This window comes from Orcinus orca, chromosome 3 (genome assembly GCF_937001465.1).
Source record: "Orcinus orca chromosome 3, mOrcOrc1.1, whole genome shotgun sequence".
NCBI classification, from domain to species: Eukaryota; Metazoa; Chordata; class Mammalia; order Artiodactyla; family Delphinidae; genus Orcinus; species Orcinus orca.
This window is the reverse complement of record NC_064561.1, coordinates 97256856-97284692: the sequence shown is the minus strand read 5'-3', so window position 1 is coordinate 97284692 and position 27837 is coordinate 97256856. Positions and strand designations below refer to the sequence as shown.

At 36.9% G+C, this 27837-nt stretch overlaps 1 protein-coding gene across 7 annotated transcripts in view; it reads right to left on the bottom strand.

Annotated features, from left to right (window-relative positions):
- Nucleotides 1-27837, bottom strand: part of FBXL17 (F-box and leucine rich repeat protein 17) — a 476179-nt gene that overhangs the window by 305480 nt on the left and 142862 nt on the right. For 6 of the 7 annotated variants that reach the window (XM_033423739.2, XM_033423741.2, XM_033423743.2 and 3 more), the window contains one exon: nt 5412-5542. In XM_033423739.2, the coding sequence (XP_033279630.1) occupies nt 5412-5542 (131 nt within the window). Of the gene's footprint in view, nt 1-234; nt 388-5411; nt 5543-27837 lie in introns of those variants that run through there. The other variant, XM_033423742.2, reaches the window with a different exon arrangement.

The window sequence follows — 27837 nt, the reverse complement described above, 5'->3', positions numbered from 1 at the left end:
GTGACGTGACATTCACAGGAAGATGGTAGATTATCCACCCAGTCCTCGAACACTTATAAGTACAATATATAGCATATGTTCACAAAACAATTCTTGGAAATAAAACACAATGGGCACTCAGCAAATATTTTATATCACCAACACCTGCTCAAATCCTCTTTGAACTTTATTTTAAATGTCACCGTTTTTTATTGAATCAACGGAAATTTTAAAGAAGAAACAGAATAAACATCCAGAGAAGATCAAGGGAGTTAGAAAAATCTTTATAGAAAGCCTCATTGAGTGTTACATGAGCCAGGATGCTGTCAGTCTCCCTGAAAGGGGTGGTGGAGTAATCTGTCACTCTACAACTTCAATCTCAGTATACCTAAAAGACTAAAAAGGGCTCTGCGCAGAAAAAGAAAAGAGAAAGAATAGTCTTAAGATTTTTCTTAATATTATAAACAAAGGAATTGTGAATCAAATACTAAGCATTGCAAATGAATTCATTTTAAATCACAGGCTTGAAGTTGGAGTTAATTTAGTAAACTAGTTCAACTCTATTATTCAGGAAACTGTTTTAGAACACTCGTTTGAACACTAAGTGGGAGTGAGTTCTCCATTTTGGAAGGCAGTCAATGAAAACGAAGGTTTTAATTTATTTTAAACTGAATTCTGTCTCCCTCTGTAACTTCAACATGTTGGTCAAAGTTCTGAGGCCTGAAATAATGAAGAACTAATTTAGGTAAACTAATCAACTCTATATTATCTGTTAACATATGTTATCAGACTCAATTTAAAAAGAACTACTTGATTTAAAATAAGAAATCTTCACCTAAAAATCTCTACATTCTGGATTTCAATAAGGGAGAATTCAATTCGTAGACTGGGTAAGGAACAAGTAGATAATACAAAAAAATAGGTCATGCTGGGTGGGAATAGTAGAAATATTGGAGAATGGCCACCGAGAAAAGCCCATTACTCACCCTGGAAAAACTGTTGACATGAGAAAATGTGGGTCCAATGTTGCTAGATTTGCAACTTTCCCAAGAGAAGGCCAAAATTCAGAATTTTTATGTGAACTACCCCAATTTTTTTAAGTTGGTAACTAATTCAATTTTTAAAATATTGTATAGGCCAAACAAAACAGCTTTGTGGACCGGACTCAGCTGAGCCCACCAGTTTGCAATTTCAAAATGATGGTATTCAAAAGTTTTACTTAAAGAGAAGATATTTATAGTTACTATTCTAAACACAAGTACATATAAAGTGAAAGAGTAACATATTGTAAACGTTATTTTATACTTGAAAGAAACTGGTTGCAACAGTCTCAGGTTTAAAAGTCCTCAAATTTTAGAGTGTCCACTGATGCAACAGCTGCCTTTACATAAATATATGATTCATACAGCAAATTAACTCCTTAAAGAAGGTATCCTTAGTTATCCATGTTCAACAAACTTATACATTCAATTTTGTTTTAAACTGCAAATTCAAAGAATAAATCTCTAGCTAGGCAAGTTCAACTAGTTGGCAGCATAACTGGCTTTAACAACCAGCCTGACTTTTGCTGTTTTGTGACTTTAGCTGACGGATGCTAGAGAATCTTTCACTTCTCTTGTATTGTTATCTTCTACTGTTTTCCTAATTCATGAGCAAGCATGGTCAATTGTCAACGAAAGAATCATATATTAGATAATGGGTATATACATTATATGATCAAATTTTATTTTCGGGACTAATGTTAAAAATTGAAATTAGGTAGATTAATTCTCTCTTTGGTAGCCAATTTAAATATTAAAAATAGCTTCCATAAAGATCTATTAAAATAAATTAGATTTCACTTAATTCTTCTTGCCAAAAAAAAAAGCCATTATAGGCATATTACTATAAAGATGCTCAGAACCATTCCTTTTTCATATATCTTTTTTTTACATTCAAAGCATGCTGCTTCTGGACTCTATACCAAACATACAAAAACAATGAAGACCAAATTGAATGTGAAATAACAAAGGATTTACATCAAATACAAGTAAACATTCCAATAAACTTACAGTCAGAGAGAGTAGAGGAGACATAATAACCAGATGTTTAATTTAAATCATTGATAGAAATAGTCAGCGTCGTCTTTTCATAAACCACTTGGATTTGATTTGTATTCAAAAGCAATGGTAAATGTCAAACGACTACTAAGACCATCCTTCTGAATACAAGAAAATATCACGCTGTTTAACTCTCTAAACACAAAAAGTCCTTTTAGAAAACAAAGATAAAGAACAGCATGTCTTAGTCACACAGATCAATTCAAGAACCACAGAATGCTAAAAGGTTTCATGAGCTTAACAGTAAAGACCTTCAATTGCTAAATATTTTAAAATTTTGAGCTTCAAAAAAAGTTTATTGATAAAATCTTTTAAAATCCAGCATAAATCTTATATCTAAAGATCTGGGAAGAGTATCAAAGTGTATCTTCATGTGAGGAATCCCTTATTAAAGCTAGCAGCATTAAACATAGATCCTTTTCACAGGTATTAAGTTTAAAATAGTATCTAAAGGTTCTATTGTAACTTTATTATGAAAGAAAATGACGAAATTAGTCTAAAAAAAAACTAAGAATGTTACATATAAATGTCAATTGTATGTGAACCTAGCTATGAAATGGAAATTGACTCATCAGCCATTTGCTTTTTCTTGTTTGTCCCCATCCAGTTTTTACTGCAGCAAAGATGTAAAATACATACAACTGGAAAAGCCAAAGAAAAGTCAAACAAATGGGCTAAATTTAATAGGAATAGTATGACCTTCCGCTGACAAAAGATGTTGAAAGGATTAAATGAGAACACATGTAAAGTGCCTATCAATTACCTGGGTGATACAGGTTACCTTCCTCCCCTCTATCCTTACAAGGCTCACTATTATCTCACTCATTAAGTCTTATGTCACCTAAAGAGAAAACCTTCTGAGAGCAGCAGGGACTCAGTGCTCCACAGTCTGAGACACAGCACCAAGTATTTAGTAGGGGGTTAATAAATGCCTCCTGATTTACTAGCGGATAATAATAATGAACAAATGTAAAACAGACGCTAATTGACAGGCTAAATGCATTAGTGCAGTCCAGTGTCCTCTATATGAAAGGTTACTAACCCATCTCGGCTAAGTGCTGAAATTATAATTAAGTCTGATGGGAAGTCCTAGATTTATACCAATATAATTACAAATATTACTTAGCTTAGTGATAGAGTATGGCAAGAACAATGAGCTGAGTAATTTAGATGATACTACAAAGTGGGTTTTAATGTTTGAAACTCCTATTACAGTACCCAGGATAAGTGCAAGCAGTGTAATTAAAACCTAAAAGAGTCTGATCTTTAAAACTCTACCGCTCAGCCTCATTAAAATGCATGTTTTCTCAATTAATCCAAACTTTTCCATTAAAAACACAAAAATACACTTTCATTCCTTGCAAATAAATCTCTACAGTACAGGTATTTAGGATCAAATACCAAATAACCATTATAATTAGGAAAAAAATGACTGAAATAGCAAGAGATCTGAGTAGATGGAAACTAAGAAAGAGAAGGTGAGGGCTGCCCACTTTTTTATTTGTAAATACCCAGTTGTGGCTAAATAAGCATTTGAAGAGCTAAATGATGAGAAATCTCTGAATATCTTTGTGTAAATAATACAAACCTAAGCAAAATGTTTACCGAGCAGATAGCCCTTATAGTCATATATGGACTGCATCTAATTTACCTCTGTAGGCTCCAAGTACTGAGTCTTCTATGCATGGACATAGAATACTGTTGTGGAATGAAAGGCAATCGTTTTCATAACCATATTGTGGCACAAATAGTTTTCACCTTTCAATCTGAAGCATTACCAAGAAGTTTACCTCAATATTAAGCTAATGCTAAACACCTAAACCACAGGATGATGTTTTTCATGTACTTTATTTTATTAGTTATTATGAAAAACACTTAAAAGATTATTTTTAAGTTGCCACATAATTGGCTATGTAGGCGAATGTTGATTATAGAGAATAATTTAATTTTTAAAATTTTCATCAATTTTCTTTAGATTTTGATCCACCTCACATAGTGACTGTTACTCAAAAACAATAAACACCTTTTATAAATGATGACCATGGGCCAATTCTGGATTAGTAAATTTTTCAAGAAAAATTTTACTAAGAAAGAGCTAAGTCAAAAGCGATCACATAATTTAAAGAGCAATGCAGGGTATTTTATAAAAATGTCACTAGAGGGCTTCCCTGGTGGCGCAGCGGTTGAGAGTCCACCTGCCGATGCAGGGGACACGGGTTTGTGCCCCAGTCTGGGAGGATCCCACATGCCGCGGAGCAGCTGGGCCCGTGAGCCATGGCCGCTGAGCCTGCGCGTCCGGGAGCCTGTGCTCCGCAGCGGGAGAGGCCACAGCAGTGAGAGGCCCGCGTAACGCAAAAAAAAAAAAAGTCACTAGAATTTACCATACTTGGGGAAAATGTAGTCTACACGATTTTATTGTTAAAAGTATAAAAGGAAATTAAAAGTGAAAGGGGGAAGTGTATTGAATTTAAAGCATTATCCCACACAATCTTAATAAACCTCTGCTCTAATTTGTGAAAAATATTTAAATCTAAATAGGTTCTAATTATAGCTGAAATAGTGCTGTCTATTTTGAAAGCAAAATATTTTTGGTGGCCTAACTTTTTTTAAAAATTTATTCTTGAAAAGTTACTGGGCAAGAATCTTATCTCACGCTTATATTTAAGAATCCACCTAAACTAATCAGCAGTAGTAGAGTAGTGCTAACTCTGCAGCTGTTTTCATTATAAAGAAATCTATTTTCAAGGGTTCTTGCATCTTTTTATTCCCTTCATTAAATATTTCAGAGAAAAACTGGTTTATCTTTGTTTGTTTTTAAAACTACCCATTTTACACATTTTTACACTACATATTAAACTGTCCATCACGTGACTTTCATTTTCAAAACAAATTCTATTTATACAGAAAACAAAATGTCATCCTTGAGAAAGGATCTGAATGCATAATGTTTGAAACAGTTTCTCAGAACCATTTTCCTTGATAAGTGAGAAGTAAAATTAACACAAAAGTTGCAAAAATATTAAAGTGACAAATAAACAATATGTCTTGGGTGGGTGACAAAGAGAAAGTTCAATAGACTTCTATTATTATAACTGTTCAGGCAAACATTTGAGTCTTAGCACATAAAAACCTTGTTGCAAATATAAGCAATGGATGGGTTAAAAGTATACTTCTAAATGGTTTTCAAAACTTAAACATATCTATTTTAAAAGTCATGGCTTTATCACATTTTCATCAAAGTAGACATGCCTTATTATAATGATAATCAGTACTTGGTACATAGAGCACATGTTTCCCTATGGAAAAGTATTTTTAAGATGTTACAATGGTTACCTGTCATTTATGATCCAGTTCAGGCAGAGATTGAGAGAGCTTAGATTTTTGCACCTCTTGACAATTTCCATCACGGTTTCATTATCCAGTTCAGTGATATGACGTAGGTCCAAGCTGGAAAGGTTTCTTAGCTAATGAGATAAATAAAATGAAAGATGAGAAATATAAATACTACATTCATCCTCAAAAACTATAAATATAGTTTATTATAGAGTATCACTGTACAATAGACAACAGTCTAGAATCATTTGATTAAACTAAATGGTTACATAATATTTTAATACTAAATTAGAAATGAGGTCAGAAATCTATGATGAACAAGTGAATGGTAACAAACATTAAAATCAAATAGATTTATTGAGGCGTCATAAAAATCAAAAAAGTTAGCAATCTAATAGGTGGGAAAGCTGTTAAATCTCTCACATAATTACCCACAATTTGACAGGCTTATTTTCTTTAACATTGTTCCATTTCAGATATTTATCTTCGTGATTATAATGCCACTTTTGTATAGATTTTCTCTCTTTTTTTTAAAGATAAAATATGAGTAAGTGGTTAATTCAGAGATATCTTGGTGATATTTTATCAATGTACTCCAAATTGCAGTATTATGGGTTGTATGTTCCACTATGTGAAAAGCAATATAAAACATTGTTTAAGAAGTAAAGATTTTCTCCATGTACCACCTTCCCTATTTGTTCACTTTCTCTACTCCTTTCTTGATGTTTCCTGCCTTCCCCTGATGTTGTCTCCAAGGAAAATTAATAATATCATTTACACAAAGATGGTAGGATCTTAATTATCCTCTTCAAATAAACTGTATCTCAAATAAGCTATTTTTGCTTAATAACGTGCAAAGAATTAATTTGGAAGCATATGGTATACCAAATAACACTCCTCCCAAGGATATCTATGCCCTAATATGCTACCTCAAATGGCAAAAGAGACTTTGCAGATGTGATTAAAGTTACGGATTTTGAGATGAGGAGACTACCCAGGGTAGGCCCAATCTAGTCATGTGAGTCCTTATAAGCAGAGAACCTCTCCCAGCTAAAGTCAGAGAGATGCGAAGGAGGAAGATGCAGGGGACATTTGAACTGTGAAAGGGATTCAACCTGCCTTTACTGGCTTTGTGTCTGGAGGAAGAGGGCCAGGAGTCAAGGAATGTGGGCAACTTCTAGAGCTGACAGCCAGTAAGAAATCTGGACTTCAGACCTACAACCTTAGGGAACTGAATTTCCTCAAAAACCTGACGGAGCAAGAAAACAGATTCTCCTCTCAATCTTCCAGAAAACAATACAAGGTGGATGATTTTAGTCTGATGAAACCTGTGGTGATCTTCTAATAAACTATGAGATAACAAATTTGTGCTGTTTTAAGCTGCTAAGTGTGCGATAATTTGTTACAGCAATAGAAAACTAGTACATGGCCTTTCCAGCACCATCAGGGAGCCCTCCAGGAGATGGCAGTCTTCTCTAGGCCACCCTCAAGTCCTGCTGTAGCGGAAGGAGGTAATTCCTGCATGAAGCTGACTTGCAGGCGTAAGAGCAGTGAGTGAGGCGAGCTTCGACCCCAAGAGAAGAGAAGACACTGGTATTGCCGCTGCTGTAGGACAAAAGGGAAAGAAACACTCTAAAGCAGCACCATCCCAGAGAACTTTCTGCAATGATGGAAGTGTTCTCTAATTCTGCTGTTGAATATGGTAACTGCTAGTCACATGTGGCTACTGAGCACTTGAGACGCGACTAGTGTGAGGAAGGACCTGAATTTTTTTTTTTTTTTTTTTTTTGTGGTACGCCGGCCTCTCACTGTTGTGGCCTCTCCCGTTGCAGAGCACAGGCCCCGGACGCGCAGGCTCAGCGGCCATGGCTCACGGGCCCAGCTGCTCCGCGGCCTGTGGGATCTTCCCGCACCAGGGCACGAACCCGTGTCCCCTGCATCGGCAGGCGGACTCTCAACCACTGCGCCACCAGGGAAGCCCGACCTGAATTTTTTTAATCTTATTTAATGTTGTTTAGTTTGCATTTACTTTTTATATCTGTGGCCAGTGGCTACAGTGTTGGACAGAGCAGCTGTGGAGAACTGGGTCTGCCAGGCAGCACGCACACCCTCCTCCCCACCTCAGCTCACAGAAAGGCTTCATGCAGAGTCCCTGCCCACTGCTCTGATGCATGTTGCAGGGCTACGGAGAGAAACAGGGATGGCTAAGAGGGTGAAATGCGAAAAGGTCCACAACAGTAGGGAACGTTTTCTAGTTGAGACAGCAAGCCTCTGTCACTAAGGCTGAATTCTGAGCCTTCAGCACAAGATTCAGGAAAACCTCTCTGCAATTAGCCTCTCAGGTCAGATGTTCCAAGAAGTCGCCGTCCAGTGTGGGACTCAGGACAACATGAGAGAATGGAGGCAGGACCAGGAAAGAAGAAATGGGTTGGACAAAGTTCTTCCTCAAGTTACCATGGACTGAGGCTTTACCAACATCAGAACATTGTTGGTACTTGGCAACCAAAGCATAACGAAAGGGAACAGACTCACCTTTGTTAAACAAACAAAACGAAACAAAAACAAACAAAATGACAGACTGCTCTGGCTGTCTCAGCAGCTCCATACAGTTGACCAGTCAGAACCTGGGCTGACTCACTGCTTCCCCTTCCTCAAGGGTCTCCTCACTCCACTGTCTGAGAGCTATAGCCAACACCATGCCCAGAGCCCATAGGTGGGCTGCTTGGGCTCTAGCTTTATACCCCAAACATGGCACCTGATTCCTATCCTTGACCTCTCTACCTACCACAGATAAGGTAGGCTGGTATTAAACAAAACCACAAAAATGTTTCGAAGTACCTAAAGGAACAATAACCAAAAGACTATATAAAATACAAAACAGATAGCAAAATAAGTTTCTAATAATCTTTCAGACATCATTAAAGTCATTTAAAGAATCAAAGGGCTGATGCACATGCTCCTTGCTATGCTTTCTTCCCTCCCAACTCCTGACGTATCTCCAGGTGGTGATGGAAACAGAAATCATCCAGAATAACAGCTAGGCTTGGAGCAAAGTACAAGGTTGTGAGGCCGGTACCCACGTCTTTTATGAAAGAGCAGGAGACACAAGGAGTACAGAGAAGACTGCAATAAAACAGGAGAGACAATGGTAATGCCAAATGGAACAAGTCCCAAAGTCTCGATATTTTGTTAGTTATATTTGTTGTTGTTATTTTTCACAAATGTTGGAAGAGCAATGGTCTGGAAGCAGCCATGGAGAGCAAAGAGGATCCTGCCTCCACTTTCTGACCCTGAGAAACACAGTGAGAAAATAAACAGGTATGGTAGGTAAAATTCTAAAATGACCCCAAGGACCCATGCCCTAACATAATCCCTGACCTGGAGTGTGGGCAGGACCTTATAAGGAAAAGTAAAAGGATTTTGCAGCTATAATTAAGATCCCTGACCAATTAAACACTGAATTAGTCAAAAGACAGTATCCTGGATGGGCCTGGCCTAATCAGTTGAGCTCTGACAGAGGGTCTAGAGGTCAGAGAGATTCTCCTGCTGGCCTCGGAGAAGTGAGCAACCACGTTTTGAGAGGGACTGTGAAAGGCCCTGTGAGAAGACCACGTGGCTAAGACCCTCAAGACCGAGAGCAGTCCCTGACTGATGGCTAGAAAGAAAATGCGGACCTCAGTCCTATAACTACAAGGAACTGAATTCCTCCAACAACTACATGAGCTTGTAAGAGGATCTAAACTCTAGAAAGAGATGCAACCCCAACTGACACCTTGATTGTGACCTTGTGAGACCCTGGAAAAACCAAGTTGCAGCATCTGGACTTCTGACCCATGGATATAGTAAGATGATAAATATATGTGGTTTTAAGATGCTAAGTCTATGGTAATTTGTTGTACAGCAATAGAAAATCAATACAGAAGGGCTATAGGGGACTCTGTATACTTGAAGAGAAGTCAGGTTTCTCTTAAGACAAGGGGGAATATCCTTAGCCACTTGAATCTCTGAGGCTCACTGCCCTTCTTTAGATACATATGTTCACAAAAGCTTAGAGGGAGATGCTTGCTCCATTCAGCCTTCTCTCTAGGTGTATCTTCAGTGACCAAGAAAACACTTCCTGGGAAGACAAGCAACGCTGATGTGGTCACTCTTATTAGCTCCACATTGGGGAACTAAATTTCTCAAACCAGTCTTCAATCATGGAAAGATGACTTTAATGGAAATCCTTTATGAAAATGTTTGCATAGCTCCTGGCTTTCAATTCATATTCTGAGAACAGTCACATATTTCCTATACATATCTTAATATCACAAGGTAACTGTCTTTTCACTTTCACTAAACTTTTTCACAAGATTTTGCTTTGGAGCTAAACTAGTAGCTAAAATGATTTCACTGGTCAAGTTTTCTTATTCTTGATTAAGCAAAGATGAACTTATACCTGTCAAGGATCAGAATCACTGTTAAATTTGATATCCCTCTTAATGTTCCCCTCAGTAATGTACCCCGTATTTCTATTTTCTATATAAAAATCACCATTTCTTATGACTATAAATGGAGTATAATCTATAAAAATTTTGAATCACTCTTGTACACCATAAACTAATATAATATTGTCAACTATACCTCAATTAAAAAATCACCATTTTCTAAAGCCACATTACTTTTATAGTTAGCTTTCTTTACAGGGTATTTTTGATCCCAACACCCCCCAAATTTTCATAACTACTGTTCTGGGAACATGTAAAGAATGAAGTAGCTTCTGTGAGTACCCCAGGTACTGAAGTAGCTTCTGTGAGTACCCCAGGTACTGGGCGGCTTGCTGAGCTCATGTCCTGACAGCAGCCCCGTGTCTGTACCACAGCCAAATCAGAAATACACAAAATGGACCCACAGAGCTGCTAGAACATATTTGGAAGCATGACCATTAAACCTATGAATGTTGAGGATGAATTTTGCTACGTGTAACCATATGCATATGTGAACTGTTATTAAATATAGCCACGTATAATACAGCATCACTCTATTTTCCCAAGTATACTGTATTATACTCACTACAAAGATGAAAATCATAAAAATTCTATCCAGCCACATAAATATCTCCTACACATGCATATTCTGGGGTCTAGCACAGCTTCTGGCACAAAGTTTCTATGTGAATTATGACTTTATCTCTGAGCTTCCTTCACTGTAAAATATCTCATCACAACACTGTGAATGTACTTAACACCACTGAACTGTACACTTAAAAATGGTTAAAAAGGTAAACTTTTGTTATGTACATTTTACCACAATAAAAAAAAAAATTACTTCCTCGACCAGGACCCAGTGGGAGGATACAATAAAGTTCTGTAGGAAAGAAAACTTTATTTGTGCCAGATCGGTCCCCTCATATTAGGGAAGGTAACTGAGGACCAAAGAGGTTTGAATAACTTATTAAAGTGCCGATAATAGGCAGAGAGTCGATGGCAAATCTAAACTATTTTTCAGACTTAGGAAAACCCACAGATATCTTCTAGAACTAATGGAATAGCAAGAAGTAACAATTCCAGAAACTATCTACATGTGATAAAATTCTAATTCTAGCTCATTGACTCCTGAGCTTTCAGAAATCCTACATCCATGCCCATTCATCAGTTCAAGGTGGGTCAGATGATGACACTGGGCCACTTGTGGCTGATACTGCCCTGTATTTATTGTCCATAAACGGAGCATTCTTTCTCTTCCAATGGAGCAAAGACTCAAACATGAGGAAACAGGTTTACTTTGGCTCTCACATGCCAGCTTTCTACTGAGATCTTGAAGAGTGTTTTGCCCTCGGATTCAATTAAGGCTCATTTTTCATGAGCTGACAGTCACTGACTACGCTTGTGTCACCTTCCCTATGACCACATTGGCCAGTTCAACTTGAAATATGACAGTATCCAAAGGCAGTTCCAGGAGGTTAATTCCTGGTAACCGGCATCAATATACGACATACGGAGCACCTCTAAGGGGCGTGGCATTTTTATTCAGAACCCCACAAACAGCTCTGTCAAATTCATCATATTCCCTCCCTTGCTATGGGAATTTCATAATAGTGCCCTCCAGCGTTTCATAAAAAGCTACCTAAAATAATCCTTCATAAACAAATAATTACATTTAGGAAACTGACATTTTAATTAAACTTACTTTCCCTTACAAATTCACTGGTAGTCTTGGGTTACACAAATCACAGAGGATTTGAATAAGCAAAGTCATACCACCAGGATCTTTTAAATGCTTCATTCCAATTTTTAAACAGCTTCATAAGGTATTTTAAAAGAAATTCAAGTCAGAATGTAGAATGCAGGTAATCAACTTTCAGTTTAATACTGCTTTTATTGTGAAAAAATATTACTTATAGCCAATTCAGGTTAAAGGCTAAAATTAGTCAATGATTGTATGGCTGTGGATGTACTTAAGAATAAAATGAGACACTAAAATGTTACCTAGGAAACACAGACTGGGAGGATTATAAAAAGACCTCAAATAGCTTCCAAATTTTGTTAAGACTCTGGAAAAGTAAAAAATGAAACAAAATCCTCAATTGTGCAGGTTGACTAAAGGGGATGAAGCAGCATAAGAGGACTCACAGTACCTTGGCAAAGGCAGCAGGGATGTTCCACTGTTTCAGACTAACGAGGATAATTTACGTGAAGCCAGTTGGAGGAGATAATTTTTGAAAAGAATAAAAACTTCTGTATAGTTAAATATGTTCAAATGTCAACTAGTACCTAAATTACTTCTTGCCAGCCCTGTGGATGTTGGCTTCATTGTGACTGAGTTTCAAAGCAATCGGTTGTAATCTTCAGGGAGCAAAGTCAAGGGTTAAGACAGGCTGCTGGGGCTGTAGATCAGCAACACACACTCACCTGCCAACACCTGTCAGGCTGCCAAGATGGGGATCATGGGAGAGACCAAAAGCACAGGGAGACAGAGGGGTCAGAGAAAGGCATTTATAAGAAAGTGGGGAGAGCCACCTATTAAGGACAGGGAGGGAGATACAAGGAGAAAGGGAGGGGCTATAGTAGGGGTTGTGCATGGCAAGACTAAAAATAATAGTAAAGAAACTGAGGCTGCTGGGAATGGAATGGAATGGGGCAGAGAGGGAGTTTCTGTCCCTGAGCACAGGAAGGCTTCCGCACCTCGACAGGTTCTGTTATCTACATTTAGAGAAGAACCTGGTTGGACAAAGGAGAGAGCGAGGGGCATCCCTTCTGCTCATCAACTAGGCTGAACCTCAGTTTGGTTAAGGCTGGTACTCGAGTACGGAGAGAGTAATAAAAGCTAGATAAGTCACATTTAGGACATCAGGTAAATCCTTCCCAGCACCTCACAGAACTGAGACACTCAGGGTATAACTGAAAGCTTTTAAATAGCCTGAGAGCCTGGCAGAGACAATAAAAATTTCTAATTCTAACCATGAAAATAGGACTTCCAGAGTCTGGAATGCTTATCACATCCACAGTAGCTACCACGTTAATTCTCTGTCTCCTTCTTTATGTGTTCCTTCCAACCACTGCCTTCTTAATCACAATGGGATGCTGTCTCTTTGCTTTATTTCCAAATCCAAGGCCTGGCTGGTTCTGCCATTCTCCTACTGGATCTGACATCTTTCACCATTTTATTCATTCTCTGTTTTGCTTTCTAGGACACTTGAATCACTGCTTCTCTTCAGAGCTATCCCTTCTAACTCCTTCTTGCCACATAACCAGCCAGATAAATATTCCTTAAATAACTCTGATCAGATCTCCCACCTTCTCTGAAACCTTCAGGAAAACAAAAACATTTCAACTGCAGAAAGGAATCCCAGAGCTTGCGTATCAAGGCCGTTCACTCTCCATACCTACTATTCCCTGACATCTTAAGTTAAAATAGCTCAAATCTCTTTCTCCAAGTTTTGAGAAGTTATTCTCACTGTGCTCAGAGACCTGTATTCATTATTTAAAACTGAGCTCACTTCCGGATTACTTCAGAGAGAGGAAAAATTAGTGAGTCTTAAAATATAATATACCTGCCTTAACACAAATTACTAACTAGGCAGCCCACAACAGAACGATGCCTTTTAGACAGAAATCGTCAATTGGCAACAGCTGCCAAGGGACCAGGGGAACAAACTTTCCTTCCAGCTACCGCTACTTGGGAGTCCCCTCTTTGTTTTCTCCATCTACTCACCTTCCCTTTCCCCTTCCCTTCCTCCTCCCCCACCAGCCCTCCCTGCGCTGTGCTGCTCAGGACCAAGCTCTCATTGCAAACATCTGACATCTAATCCTAATGCTTGAGCTGGTCCAAATCTGCATCTCCCGTGCGGTAGTTGTGGTGCACTTTCATTCATTCATTCATACTTATTTAAATGTTCCTGAGCACGTGGCTCTAACCTTAGCTGCACATTAGGATCATATGGGGAAACTTTTAAAAAACACTAATGACCAGGTCCCATCCTTAGAGGTTCTGATTTAATTGGCTTGGGGTAAGGCTAACAAGTCCTATTTCTGAAAAAGATACCCAGTTGATCTCAGCCCGGACAAGGAACCACTTCCCTAGTTCAGAGCAACTGATATTTAAATCCAGTTACTGAAAGTGTAAAAATAATTTAAAAAGCTCAGCCTCTTCAATCACTCAAAAAAGAACATAGAAGACTATTATTCATACAGTCAGTAACTATTTATTGGGCATCCATTATGTACCAGAAAATATTCCAGCTGCTAAAAATATAGCGGTGAACAAAACAGACAAAAAAATCCCTGTCCATAGGGTACTTATATTTCTAGTTGGAAGGGGGCAGTAGAAACAATAAGTAAACAAATTGTATAGTATGTTAAAAGGTGTTAAGTACTATAGAGAAAAAAAGCAAGGCACGGCAGATGGGAACCAGTGGGGGGAAGAAAGATGGAGTGTAATTTTAAATAAGCAGTCAAGAATGATCTCATTGAAATGATATATGGGCACAAGTTTGAAGGAGGTGAGGCAGCAAACAAAACCATGCTGATGCCTGGGACAAGAATAAGTGCAAAGGCCCTGAGATGGGAACTGGTCTAGCGTTTTGGAGGATTAGTAAGGAGCCAGAGGTTCTGGAGCAGAGTGAATAGAAGGAAAACTAATTACAGACATGGCGAAAGAGGGGAGCAAAGAAGGGAAGACTGGGTGAGGCCTTGTAGGCCAAAGTAAGGATTTTAGCTTCTGCTCTAAGGAATCTGGGAATTTGGTGGGTTTTAAGCAGGTATGTGACAGGATCTAAGCTGCATTTTTAAATGATTATTCTAGCTTCTGTGTGAGTCTAGCTAGACTAGGAGCAATGGTAGAAGCAGAGAAGCTGTAATGAATTAATCTAGTCAAGCAACATCAGTGACCTGGGCCACAGTGACAGCAGCTGGAGGTAGTATAAAGTGATCAGATTCTGGATATATTTGAAATTAGAATCAACAGAATTTTCTGACAAATTAGTTATGGAGCACAAGAGAAAAATAAGAATCAGGGATAATTCCAAGGTTTCTGGTTTGAGCAACTGGAAGGTATTACTGCAATTAACTAAGATGCTTTGGGGACAGGTAGGGAGAGACTTTGGTTTTGAATATACTATATCTGAGATGCCTGTTAGATATCCAAGAAGAGTCAAATAAATGTGGGCCTCATCAGCACACAGGTAGCACTTACACTTCTAAATTTAATATATAAAAGTATTAATTATATATAAATGTGCTAAATTCATTAGGTTAGCTAGGTACAATCATACTGGCCTTTCAATTTATAGTGAGTAAAAAAAATTATTAATTAATTGATTAAACTATTTTGTGGGCATACATACCCAGAGTAATAAAAAATAATACACAGTGGACTAGCATGATTCTAAAAAAAAAGCATTAGCAGCAATATTGTCCCAAGCCACCTGGAGCAGTTACAAGGCTGGCTTCACTTCCTGTCAAAGCATAATTCAGCCTTCACACCTCCAGTACACATCCTCTGTAAAACCTCCCAGGATGCCCACCGTCAGATTAAGAGACTCTGCCCTCTGTACACCCACTGATGTTGCTCATTCTCCCACCACGGCCTTAAACACTGCTTTATAATTTAGTCTAATTAAGTGTATGTTTCTCCCACTAGGGTCTAAGGCAAGCTAATGCAGGTCTTTGACCATGTCTTATTCACTTTTGTGTCACCAGTGCTTCACACAGTACTAGGTGCATCATACGAAATTATTAAATGCTGATTGCTGAATGAGTAAATTTGAAATTAAGAACAAAACATTAAAAATAATTTCATGTACCTAGGTTTCCGTAAACCAGGTCTCCGTTCTTTTAACTATATCGAACGCAGGATCTGCAGCTCTGGAGCTACATGTTTCTAAAAGTGATATATTTGAACATAAACCTCAGTAATACATAAGCATTAAATAATAAAAAACAACATTCTCACTCTACGCAATTAAAGATCATTTTAGAACAAGAAGCATAATCAGTTCTTCATTTTCATGTTCGTTCTTAAAATGAAGAACATTTAAACAGTCTCTAAGTTTTCACAGTTTTGATGTGAGTGGCAGGAATTTTGAGTAGTTCACCAAAAAAATTTTTTTTTTTTTTTTTAGATGTTGGGGGTAGGAGTTTATTAACTTATTTTTGCTGTGTTGGGTCTTCGTTTCTGTGCGAGGGCTTTCTCTAGTTGCGGCGAGCAGGGGCCACTCTTCATCGCGGTGCGTGGGCCTCTCACTATCGCGGCCTCTCTTGTTGCGGAGCAGAGGCTCCAGACGCGCAGGCTCAGTAGTTGTGGCTCACGGGCCCAGCCGCTACGCGGCATGTGGGATCCTCCCAGACCAGGACGCGAACCCGTGTCCCCTGCATTAGCAGGCAGATTCTCAACCACTGCGCCACCAGGGAAGCCACCAAAAATTTTAATCACTGTCTTCTGCTGCAGAAATGTGCATATTTGTTAACTGGCTTCCTGTTTTCTTTGTGCAACAAATCAGAATGGATGCTCCGCTCCTCCTCTTCCACTCTGGCAGGCAGCACAGTCTCTAATTGACTTTTTTCTAGGACTTCTTTCTACCAAATCCCTTTCTTTTCTCCATAGAAGATTTCTAGAGCTCATAACAGACTACAAACAGCACTTAAAGTTAGCAGCACTAAGCAGCCCTGTCACTTTTTTACCTAGCAGGAGCTAAGAAAAAGAATTTCTCCTCAGTTAAAAAATAAAACATTCATACTGTTTGACTTAAATAAGAAAAAAATCAAAGCTTAAATAAATGAAGGCTAAATTAAGTCAAATGTGAAGCATGCAAGGAAAGATTACTTTGTCTAATTGGACTGGTTGTATACTTCTCTTTCATTTCCTCATACCAAGTTCACAGATCTGTTTTTTTAAAAAAGACAATTCATGGAATTTTGAACTCATTTCAGTCACCTGAATCCACTTATCACACTTCAATGTGTCAAAAGTTTTGGAAATATATTCCAAAAAAAAGTTTTACGACCTTATTTTTAAAAGTAGTAAAATAACTGAAATGCCATTAGCCCAAGACAAAAGCTTATCATATCTAAGCCAAGTGACCTGTACATTGACCTCTTAATATTATACTATTAAAGTCAAACAGCCAAATTATTCCATTCTTTATTTCTAAATGTATGAAACTGAAAAACAAAGAAACGACATTAATGATTTTTAATTAAAAATACTCTGGCATATATTGTCATTTTCCGGCATTCAAAAAATGTTACAGAAATGATATACCTACTCTCTAAAATGAAGTGCCTTTTATTTCTTTCTTTCTGGTTTAGAATATTCACCTTCACATGGAAAATCTCTTGGGCTTACACTCTCATTTCTGAGCCTTAGACTAAAGTCAAAGTTCAGAGTGAAAGAGGCCCAAAACTTAATTTCAGACATTAGTTTTGCTAATCTGTGACCAGGTACTGTTCACAGAGGAACAGCATGAGGCCCCTTCAGTAGGTACCTGCAGCTTCTCTCTGAGGCTTACCCCATAGGTCTGGAGCGCCCTGAGTCATTCAGGAAGAAAACAGCTAACCTAGGCATCCATTAGCTTTCCCTTCTCTCAATCTCCAAGCCATTTTTATGAGAAGAAACATTCCAAAATGTATATGTAACTCTGCCCCCCTACCCTCCCTCCTGAAGTCCCCAAATAAAGCCTCAAATACCCCTTCTAGTTGGTATTAACAATCTAATATTTTTATTAACAATCTAAAATGAATTAACAATTCATTGATATTATTAATCTAAATATTAATAAGTCTGATACTAACAATCTAAAAATGAATCAATCAGATCACCCTTACTAGCGAGAAAGAAAAAAATCAGGATGCACGTTTGGAAAAAATACTATTTCTTCCACAATCTTCATTTCTGGCATTATACTTGATACTACGTAAGTGCAACAATCACCTATAATGATAAAAGAATGAACACTTTCCAGGTGAGAAAAATCTTAGAAAACTCAAACTTTTTAAAGAGCATGTAAGGATGCATACTCAAAATCCAAATCAGGAACTCTACAAAACACTGAATCAGGTCTCATTTGTTTTACTTAGTTTTACCTTTGTCCTACAAAAGCAGTTCCAAGAAGCAACAGCATTTGGTTTACAATGTATTTAAATTTGGAATTGACAAATCATACTCAATGTTAAGAGATGGAAGTAAATGATCTAAAATTCTAGGTTAATGACTATGCTATAGGCAGTATATCAGATACCAATACGAAATAGCACTCAGAAAGAAGGTCTTTATGAAGTTTTCCTTGATTTTAAGTAACATAGAACATGAAACTACATTATTATTAAAAAATGCAAATTTTTCAAAAATGAAGTGTAAAAATTATATAACTTTGATTTATATATTAAAGCACTACTTTCTGATACAAAGAACTAATTCTGTTCTCTCAACCAGTTTCTTCCATCTATGAGTTGAAAAGCTTCAACTAATTGAAATGAAAATTTAAATAACAATATCTAGTATATAGCTAACTTTAAATATCAAAATTTATGATTTACTTTAATATTATGTACTTTGGGGTCACTTATACCTTCTCACATCAACAAAAAGCATGACCAAGATTTTTGAAAATTAAAAAATAAACAGATGTACTGACATGATAGTATGTTACTTGTTGCGGAGCACAGGCTCCCGACGCACAGGCTCAGCTGCCATGGCTCACAGGCCCAGCCGCTCCGCAGCATGTGGGATATTCCCGGACCGGGACACGAACCCGTGTCCCCTGCATCGGCAGGCAGACTCTCAACCACTGCACCACCAGGGAAGCCCAGCATGTTACTTTTTACTTCTCAGTCAAAACCATCCAAGATATAACTTAAATTAACTGGTAACTAATAATCGATAACTCAAATAACTAGTTCACGGCAATTAACTTATTTAGTCAAATATTTTTCTTTACATTTGCCTCTGTGAATTGACATTATACATTACAGCACTGAGAAACATTTAAATTTTACTCTTTCTAGGGTCATGTATAAAACCTATTCTTTGGGCTTCCCTGGTGGCGCAGTGGTTGAGAGTCCGCCTGCCGATGCAGGGGACACGGGTTCGTGCCCCGGTCCGGGCAGATCCCACATGCTGCAGAGCAGCTGGGCCCATGAGCCATAGCCGCTGAGCCTGCGCGTCCGGAGCCTGTGCTCCGCAACAGGAGAGGCCACAACAGTGAGAGGCCCGCGTACCACCAAAAAAAACTAAAACAAAAAAAACCCTATTCTTTTATAATTAAGCACCTAGCCCTCTATCCTATTCTTGGGAATCACCACAGCCTTGTAGCTTCATTATTCCTAATTACCACATAGCTAGCTTCCTCTACCTCTCTAGTTATAGCTTTTCTAGATCCAAGACCAAAGTATGGCTAGAGAGTGTCTAAGGAATGGTGAAGTCTAATTGAAATGTTATAGTATGTGCAACTCTCTGCTTTGTGTTTGATCCCCATTGTTACAAGACTTTCTAAGGGGAAATAAATATCAGTTCTATTCTCTTAGATGTGGTCTCACATAAGAAACCCTGAATGACACAAAAAGGAATATGTATTAGGATCTAACCAGGAAAACAGAAACCACCATAAGCATTTATTAAATTACACAAAGGGAATTTCATTAAGGAAAGTGGTTATTCTGATGAAGTAGAAGGTGAGAAGACAAACTGGAGAGACTAATGTAAGCCACAGATTTAGCAGCAGCAGGAGGCCACAAACACCCTAAGGCTAGGGAGACAGAAAGAAGACTCAGTGTTCATGGCCACAGGCCTGGTCTTCCAATACAAGCTGGAGCTGCAGGAGGTCTGTCCAGGGCTGGAACCATGGAGATGAAGCTGTTGCCAGAAATGTTACCTGAGACAGACAGGGAGGTTGAGAAATACCAGACTGTCTCCCTCCCTTTGCCTTCCTGCCTCCCACTAAATGCAGCCTGCAGGGGGAAGCCTCCTATGATATATAAGAGCATGCTTAGAGAGAAGAAAGGATGTGAGGGCAAACAGACCTAGGACCAGCACAAAGCAAAAGGAAAGAAAGGGGAAGGGGGAGCCAGATTCCAAAATGAAAAGAAGTAGTCAATCTAATGAGAGTTCATTATCACAACCCAGAAAAAGGAAGAACTGCCAGAGCATTCCCCACACCTTGTCTGAGAAACCCAGGGTGCTAATAAACTTCTTCTCCTTTGAGCTAGATGAAAGCTGTAAAAGTATCCTGAGCTGCTTTCTGCTTTCTCAGGCACAGGGGTATTGCTTCATTTTTAAAGATCAAAAATTGATAGCCAATTGCATGTTGAAAAGTACCTCTGATCAAACTTAATAACCAAGCATTTCCACTAATGAATATAACAGAGAAAGTTCCAGTGGGCGCCTTTTTTCTTGGAAAAAAATGTTGATGGCCAATCATCCCACTGGGATACAATCAATTGAAAGGAAGTCTACTGTAGGGGAAGCAGCTATGTTCCTGATGGTTTTGTAAGTACACTGTGATCAACAGCTTTTGTGTAAATACCTGTGATACCTCTGGGCTGGAGAGCAAACATACGAAGAGCTCAACTGCCTTTAGTCAGTAGACGCTATGGGACTCTATTATTGGGCCAGTGTGCCAGGAGAAGAGGGAGCTCACAACCAAACTCTATTCCAAAAATTATTATGGAAAATAATGAGTAATATTATGTAGACCCAAATTCTGGTTAAATACTGAGGTTCCAAGATAAAATTTTAGAACTCACCTCTGCTGTTACCCAGATAACTTTTGACTAATAGAGAGTTACCATGGAAATGAATTCCCTGTTTTCAAAGAATGTGACTCCAATAAAGATGCAACATAATTTTTCTTCCCCTCAGTATTCAGGAGCCCCTTAGGCCATCGTTATAAACACTGCACAATGTTAAACAAAATTGTAAAGAAAAATCTGATAATTTGGATTCTCTATGGTTAATGATTGGCACAGTGTGGGCATGTACTGTGTTTGTGTATAAATGAATATATAATATGTACATATGCAAGCATTTCCCTGTGGCTAACAGGACCTGCCCAGGGGCAGTGAAAATAGTGTTTAAATAAGACAGTTGAATTAGTTGATAATAAAACACCATTAAATATTTTATAAATGTTCAAAACTATTAAGTGAATATAACTGTCAATGTTTTAATCAACTGAATATGTATTCAAATTAATTGGATTCTAACTCCGTAATTCTCAGTAAATGTTTATTTTAAATTAATAAATGATAACTGAATCACTTTGCTGTACACCTGAAACTAACACATTGTAAATTAACTTTACTTCAATAAAAAAATTAATTAATAAATGAGATCTGCTTACTTTCTTTCCCTCAGTAGTATATCTCCTCATTAAGTTTCATTATAACGTATTCTCATTAAGCCCCAGATCTGGTTTCTCTAATTCAGGTAGTCTATTCTGTCAATTTAGAGATGTGACCCCATCCGTGCCTGATATAACTATGCATTTATGTATAAACCACAAGATTGAATGAAGCAGATTCACACTGATCCTTAAATAAAATTTCTGTTACAACACAGTGTGAATGAATCTGAAAGCCAAAAAGAGCTTGAAAGCAGTGTCTCCTAATATCTTTCTTGGATAAAGACTGACCTCATGTGTTAGAGACCAGATAAATAAAGTTGAAATCCTTTTCTACAAGAATACTGGCAACGAAAACCATAATTTACGAACAAGTGTGTGATAAAAATTCAAGGAGTGAACTGAGGATAACATAAGCAAAGTAAAACAATATTTAAAGTATAAAGCCAAGATCCAGAAAAAGCCCTTTCAAAAAAGATAGCCAGCTTTCCTCATTTTGTATTTATATATTTATAGTAGAGCCTGAAGCAACCATTTTATCAAAGGATAGATGCAACAAAGAAATTCATTTGTTCATTTTACTTTGTTAGGACTTTCACAAACTGAGTCATTTGAAAGATGAATTCATTTATTTTACTAGTGTCACATTGATACATCTTGCTGCTGTAGTTGCGGAAATGAAAATGTAGCACAAATATACATTACAACTAGAGTAGGAGTAATAGAGTTGTAAAATATAAAAAGAGTAGCCTCGCTGAATAGATACTACTGACTTAACAGAATGAAAAAAAATGTGATAAACTGCCACAGCTTACGTAGTCACTGCCTATACTAATTTAGAAAAATAAAAATCAAAGTCACTAATTTGTGCAATAACAATAAGGTACAACATACCTCACACTGGTCAGAATGGCCATCGTTAAGAAGTCTACAAAGAACAAATGTTGGAGAGGGTGTGGAGAAAAGGGGACCCTCCTACACTGTTGGTGGGAATGTAAATTAGTACAACCACTATGGAGAACAGTATAGAGGTTCCTTAAAAAACTAAAAGTAGAGGTGCCATATGATCCAGCAATCCCACTCTTGGGCATATATCTGGACAAAAATGTAATTCAAAAAGATACATGCATCCCTATGTTCATAGCAGCACTATTCACAATAGCCAAGACTTGGAAACAACCTAAATGTCCAACAACAGATGAATGGATAAAGAAGATGTGGTATATAGATACAATGGAATATTACTCAGCCATAAAAAAGAATGAAATAATGCCATTTGCAACAACATGGATGGACATAGAGATTATCATACTAAATAAGTCAGAAAGAGAAGGATAAATACCATATGATATCACTTATAGATGGAATCTAAAATATGACACAAATGAACTTCTATGAAACAGAAACAGAATCACAGACATAGAGAAGAGACTTGTGGTTGCCAAGGGGGAGGTGGGGTGGGGAAGGGAAGGATTGGGAGTTTGGGGTTAGCAGATGCAAACTAATTATACATAGAATGCATCAACAACAAGGTCCTACTGTATAGCACACAGAACTATATTCAATATTGTGATAAACCATAATGGAAACGAATATTTACGAAAAAGAATGTATATATATGTAAAACTGAATCACTTTGCTGTTCAGCAGAAATTAATGCAACAATGTAAATCCACTATATTTCTATAAAAAAAAATGAAAAAATAAGGTACAAAAGTGTATTCCTCTGATTCAGCATGTTGCTATGGTAGGAATTTTTTTAATGATTTTATTTAAAATATTATTTTAGTTGTTCAGTGTATTAAAGGGGAAAAAACAAAACAAAACCATGAAGAGCAGACAAACAGTTTTTAATCTTAACATTCAGCCTTGGCACTCAGGTAGAAAGAAGGGTCATAAAGTTTTTAACTAAGATTTATTTTCATGAAAATTATTTTTCATTTTTATTCTAATAAAAGAATATGAATGGATTAGGACTAAAGAGTTATAAGAAGCTTTTATACATAATGATGAATATTTTTCTAATTAATTAATTTATTTATATATACTATTCTTCAAATGTTGCTTTAGTATGTGCCAAGCACTCTTCCTCTAAAACCCGGGAGATAGATAGATGTTATTATTATCCTCATTTTACAGATGAGAAAACTGAGGCTAAGAGATTAGGTGATTTGCCCTAGGTCATACAATAGCAGTCATCCTATTAGCTTTGATGACAGCAGTAAGCAGTTTGCTCTCCGTTGTGAACTTCAAAGAAAATATCTATTAATGGATCACACCAGGCCTAGAGAATCAGCACCTAAATTCTCAACACTTGATTTTTGGCTCAACTCTTAACTCCCGGAAAGCTAAAAAGAACCAAATGCACAGTCATCCTACAAATACCTCTTCAGAGTCCTCACTGGTCATACTCACTAGGGAATATTTCAGAGCTGAATGAACTTAAGAACACACACTTGCCACATCTTAAAATATCACTCAAGTACCTATAATTAATCAGAAACAAATGAAATGATAATCTACAACTTAACAGCTAAAACAACCCTAAAGTAGCAAAATAATATGTTCTGCCTTTAGAATAAGACATTCTAAACTGATCTGTTGTTTGGAAATTTGAAAGACAAGAAAGTTCATCTTTCATTTCTAGTCTCTGAATAAACATGAAAACGAAGATGAAAATTGAGTTAGCTGCATGAATGAACATTCTTTCACTTACTTATGTTAAATTGACTGAAAAAAATCAATTTTGTTTTTCTTTAGAAAATATTTCATATTTTCAGCCATAAGCACTTTTAAAATATGTGTTTTTAAAAAAGTTCTTTAATATGATATGGTCCAAGAAAATATCTGAACTTTGGGCATTTTTTTAGCTGTTACCTTCAAAAAGAAAAACCTCTATTTAAAAACAAAAACAAACATACCCATATCTGACACATCCTAAGAATTCAGTTCATGTATATAAGCAACAATAAGATCTAAGGTATCACCAGAATTAATATCATTAATTAAGATATCATCAGAATTATATCATTAATTAATAAACACAACTTTTAAATTTATCAACAATCTTAAGTTATGACAAATATAAATTTTTATATAGCATATAATGAAAATGAACATTTTGTCAAAAATTCTTCACCATCATCCTTAATGGTCATATAAAATAGCATCTTCCTGACTACTGGTAGAAATCATTTGAACTGATCTAAGTCAATTCACAATGGATCTGTGGCATTAAACTCATGAACCCACAGCATTTCTGAGGTTTGCACTCCAACTATACGTAAAAATAATGTGTCACTTTGACATTTCAGATTCCATTGGCTTATCTGTCCAACTGATTTTAAATTAATATTATATATTAATGTATATGATTATTAATTATTATCCTGAGCATCTTCCATGGTATTATGCATTTTCAAAAAGCATGCTATTGAATAGTATGATTTTATCATGTTATATTAATAGCAACATTTTTAACCCCTTAAAAGCTTTTTTATTATTATGGAAATTTTCAAATATAAGTAATGAGAATAATATAATGAACCGCCATGTCCTATAGCCCAGCTCAATTATCTATATTTTGCCATTTTTGTCTCCTTTAGTGGCCTATCCACTTTTTTTCTTTTTATCCCTTTGTAATATTTTAATGCAAATCCCTAACATTGTGTCATTTCACTAGTGAATACTCAAGTATGTATCTCTTACTGATAAAGTTTTTAAAATATATCAGATATTTGGTAGAATTCACCAATGAAGCAATCTAGGCACAGAGTATCATTGGAGGGAAGGTTTTTAACAACAGACGTAATTTCTTTAAGAGATATAGAGATTCAAGAGATTCAAGTAATCTATTTCTTCTTCAGTGAGCTTTGGAAGTTTGCATCTTTCAAATAAATTTTCCATTTCATCTAACTTGTTGAATTTAGAGGCATAAAGATGTCCATAATATTCGCTTGTTATCCTTTTAATATCTGGAGAATCTGTAGCTATGTTACTCCTCTGAGTCATGGTACTGGCAATTTCTCTCTCTCTCTCTTTTAAGTAGTCTCAATAGAGATTTATCGAGTTTATCAAAGAACCAACCTTTAATTTCATTAATTTTCTCTTTTTTTTGTTTTCCATTTCATCGATATCCACTTTGATCTTTATAATTTCCTTTCCTCTGCTTACTTTGAGTTTAATTTGCTTTTCTTTTTTCAAGTTTCATAAGGCAGAAGCTAAGGTTGTTGATTAGAGACCTTTTTTTTTTATACAGGTGTTTGGTGGTATTTAAAGTAAATACTTTAGTAGCATCACACTAAATCTGATGTGTTGTGTTTTCATCCTCATTCAGTTCAAAATACTTTCTAATTTCTCTTTTGATTTCTTCTTTACTCATGGGTTATTTAGGACTGGATGAGCAAGGAAGGGAGAGCATACTCCAATCTCTGGGGTTTTCTATGCAAGTTCTCTCCACTCTGGTACTCTGTCCTCTGAATTCTGGCTATCCTGGTCTCCCTGGACTTTCGGTTCTGTCTCAACTCAGATAGTCTGCTGAGTTTTGCCTGGGTTATCCCTCTCTGTGCTACAAGCTGGAAACTCTTCCAACATATTAGACAAAGGCAAGCATAGGGCTTCTCTTGTTTATTTCTTAGATCTCAGGGATCACTGTCCTTGGTTGTCTGATATCCAGTGTCTTGAAGACCATTGTTTCATACATTTTGTCAGTTTTTCTAGGTTGTTTCAGGGAAGAGAGTAAATCTGGTCCCCACTACTCCATCTTAACTGGAAGAAGAAATCCAGTTCTGTTTTGTTTTTTTTATAGATCATTGTAAACTCATGACTTTTATACATTTGTTTTAATCCATTTCAGCCATTTTCCTTTTTGATGCTCAACGTATCCCAGCTTAGGCCAGTGAGAGGCACTTCATGTTGGCTTTTGGGTCCTTTGACATGTTCCTATTAGTCCTTAATGTGGCAAATGATATTTAGGCACTACAGTCTAGTCACTAGGGGTTAACTATACATTTGCATTTGCTGAACTTGTTTTTGAAAAGTGGGAAGGAGAGCAAAAGTACAAGATAGAAATATTTTACATTTATAAATAGGTACATGGCAGTGAAAAGAACACACCTGTGTTGGAGGAAGCTCAATTCTGCCGGATACAAGTCATTAACATTCTCAACTGTTAGAGACCTCAAAAGTTCTTATCATTGCTTCCAAACCCACTCTGGTAAAGCTGACTTTATCTTCTCCACCTGTGGGCATTCAGTCTTGGCTACTTCTGGACTCTCATTTACATAGTCACAGCAGCTTAGAAGGAAGGCCGCTTACTTCAATATTGCTTGATATTAGCAGAATCTATCTGAAGACTAAGGGTGTGTCATCAATAAATAGAGTCCAGCGAAGACTGAGAGCATCAAAGTAAAATTAAGTCCATGAGACCACAGTAATAGAATATCAATATTCTTCCATTTATTCCCAATCTTCTGTCTTCTTGCCCTTGATTTAACAATCTAAGATGTCACAAATCCCCAATTTTCCCTTCTAACTTACTAAAGACTTGACATTCCTTAGTTTCAGTGACAGCCACTCACAGTCCCGTCCAGGCCAATGACTCAAATTCAGAGATTTGTCTGGCTGTAAGAAACTCTAGAGATAGATCACCTAATACAGGCACATCTCTTCATAGGAGGAAACTAAGGCACCTGCTTCTAGTAGCAAACTTAGAGCCAGAGACTTAGTAAAGTAATAACTTGGAGAGATTTTCTAAATCATATAAAATTAAATGTATTTACACCAGTAACTCTCAACACTCTGCATCTCATATCTCCCTAATCATTTATTTAAGAATTACATACCATGTTGATAATAAATTATTTAGAGCTATATACCATGATTATAATAAGGGTAACACAACTTTCTAGGAACATTTATATATTTACAAACATTTTGTGAATGTAAATTACATTTTGTATAATGTCTTAGTAGAAAAATACTGTCAGAATGCAAATATTTTAACAAAAAAGCTTTTATTTTATTAAAACTTGAGTTCTACCCTTGGTTTTCAAGAGATAAGATAACCAAAATAGCTTCGCAAAAGTTATACATGTTTAAAATGCTATCTTGCCTTTACCCGAATCCATGAAACTAAGCAATATTATGCCACAAACCAGTCTTCTCATCAAAACAAATACTGTGCTGAGCAAGAAAGATGCTCCTAAAACGCTGTGGACCAGCTTTGATATGAATCCAGTAGATTCTGACTGCTAACAGGCCCAAACACCAATCCTGGTATATAATCTTCACAATAATCTTCTCAGCAAATTAAGCCTTCCAAAGCTGACATTTGCTATCGCTACTATTTTGTCAAAGAAAATAATTCTGATCTTTTAAGTACCAGTGTACAATAATTTTTGGCCATCTCAAAATGCTCAGGGAAGCACTTACTGATCTAATAAGTCTTGTTTTGTCTTTAATGAGTACAATTTCAAGTGATCGTAAAAAGCCCACATACGGTCATTATAACCCTTGTCGTGCACAAGCTGTTCATCCAAAGGCATTTCTACTCTACACCATAAACAGCATTAGATGTGACGAGAAAAATACTCATCTACCAAAATGTTCAGG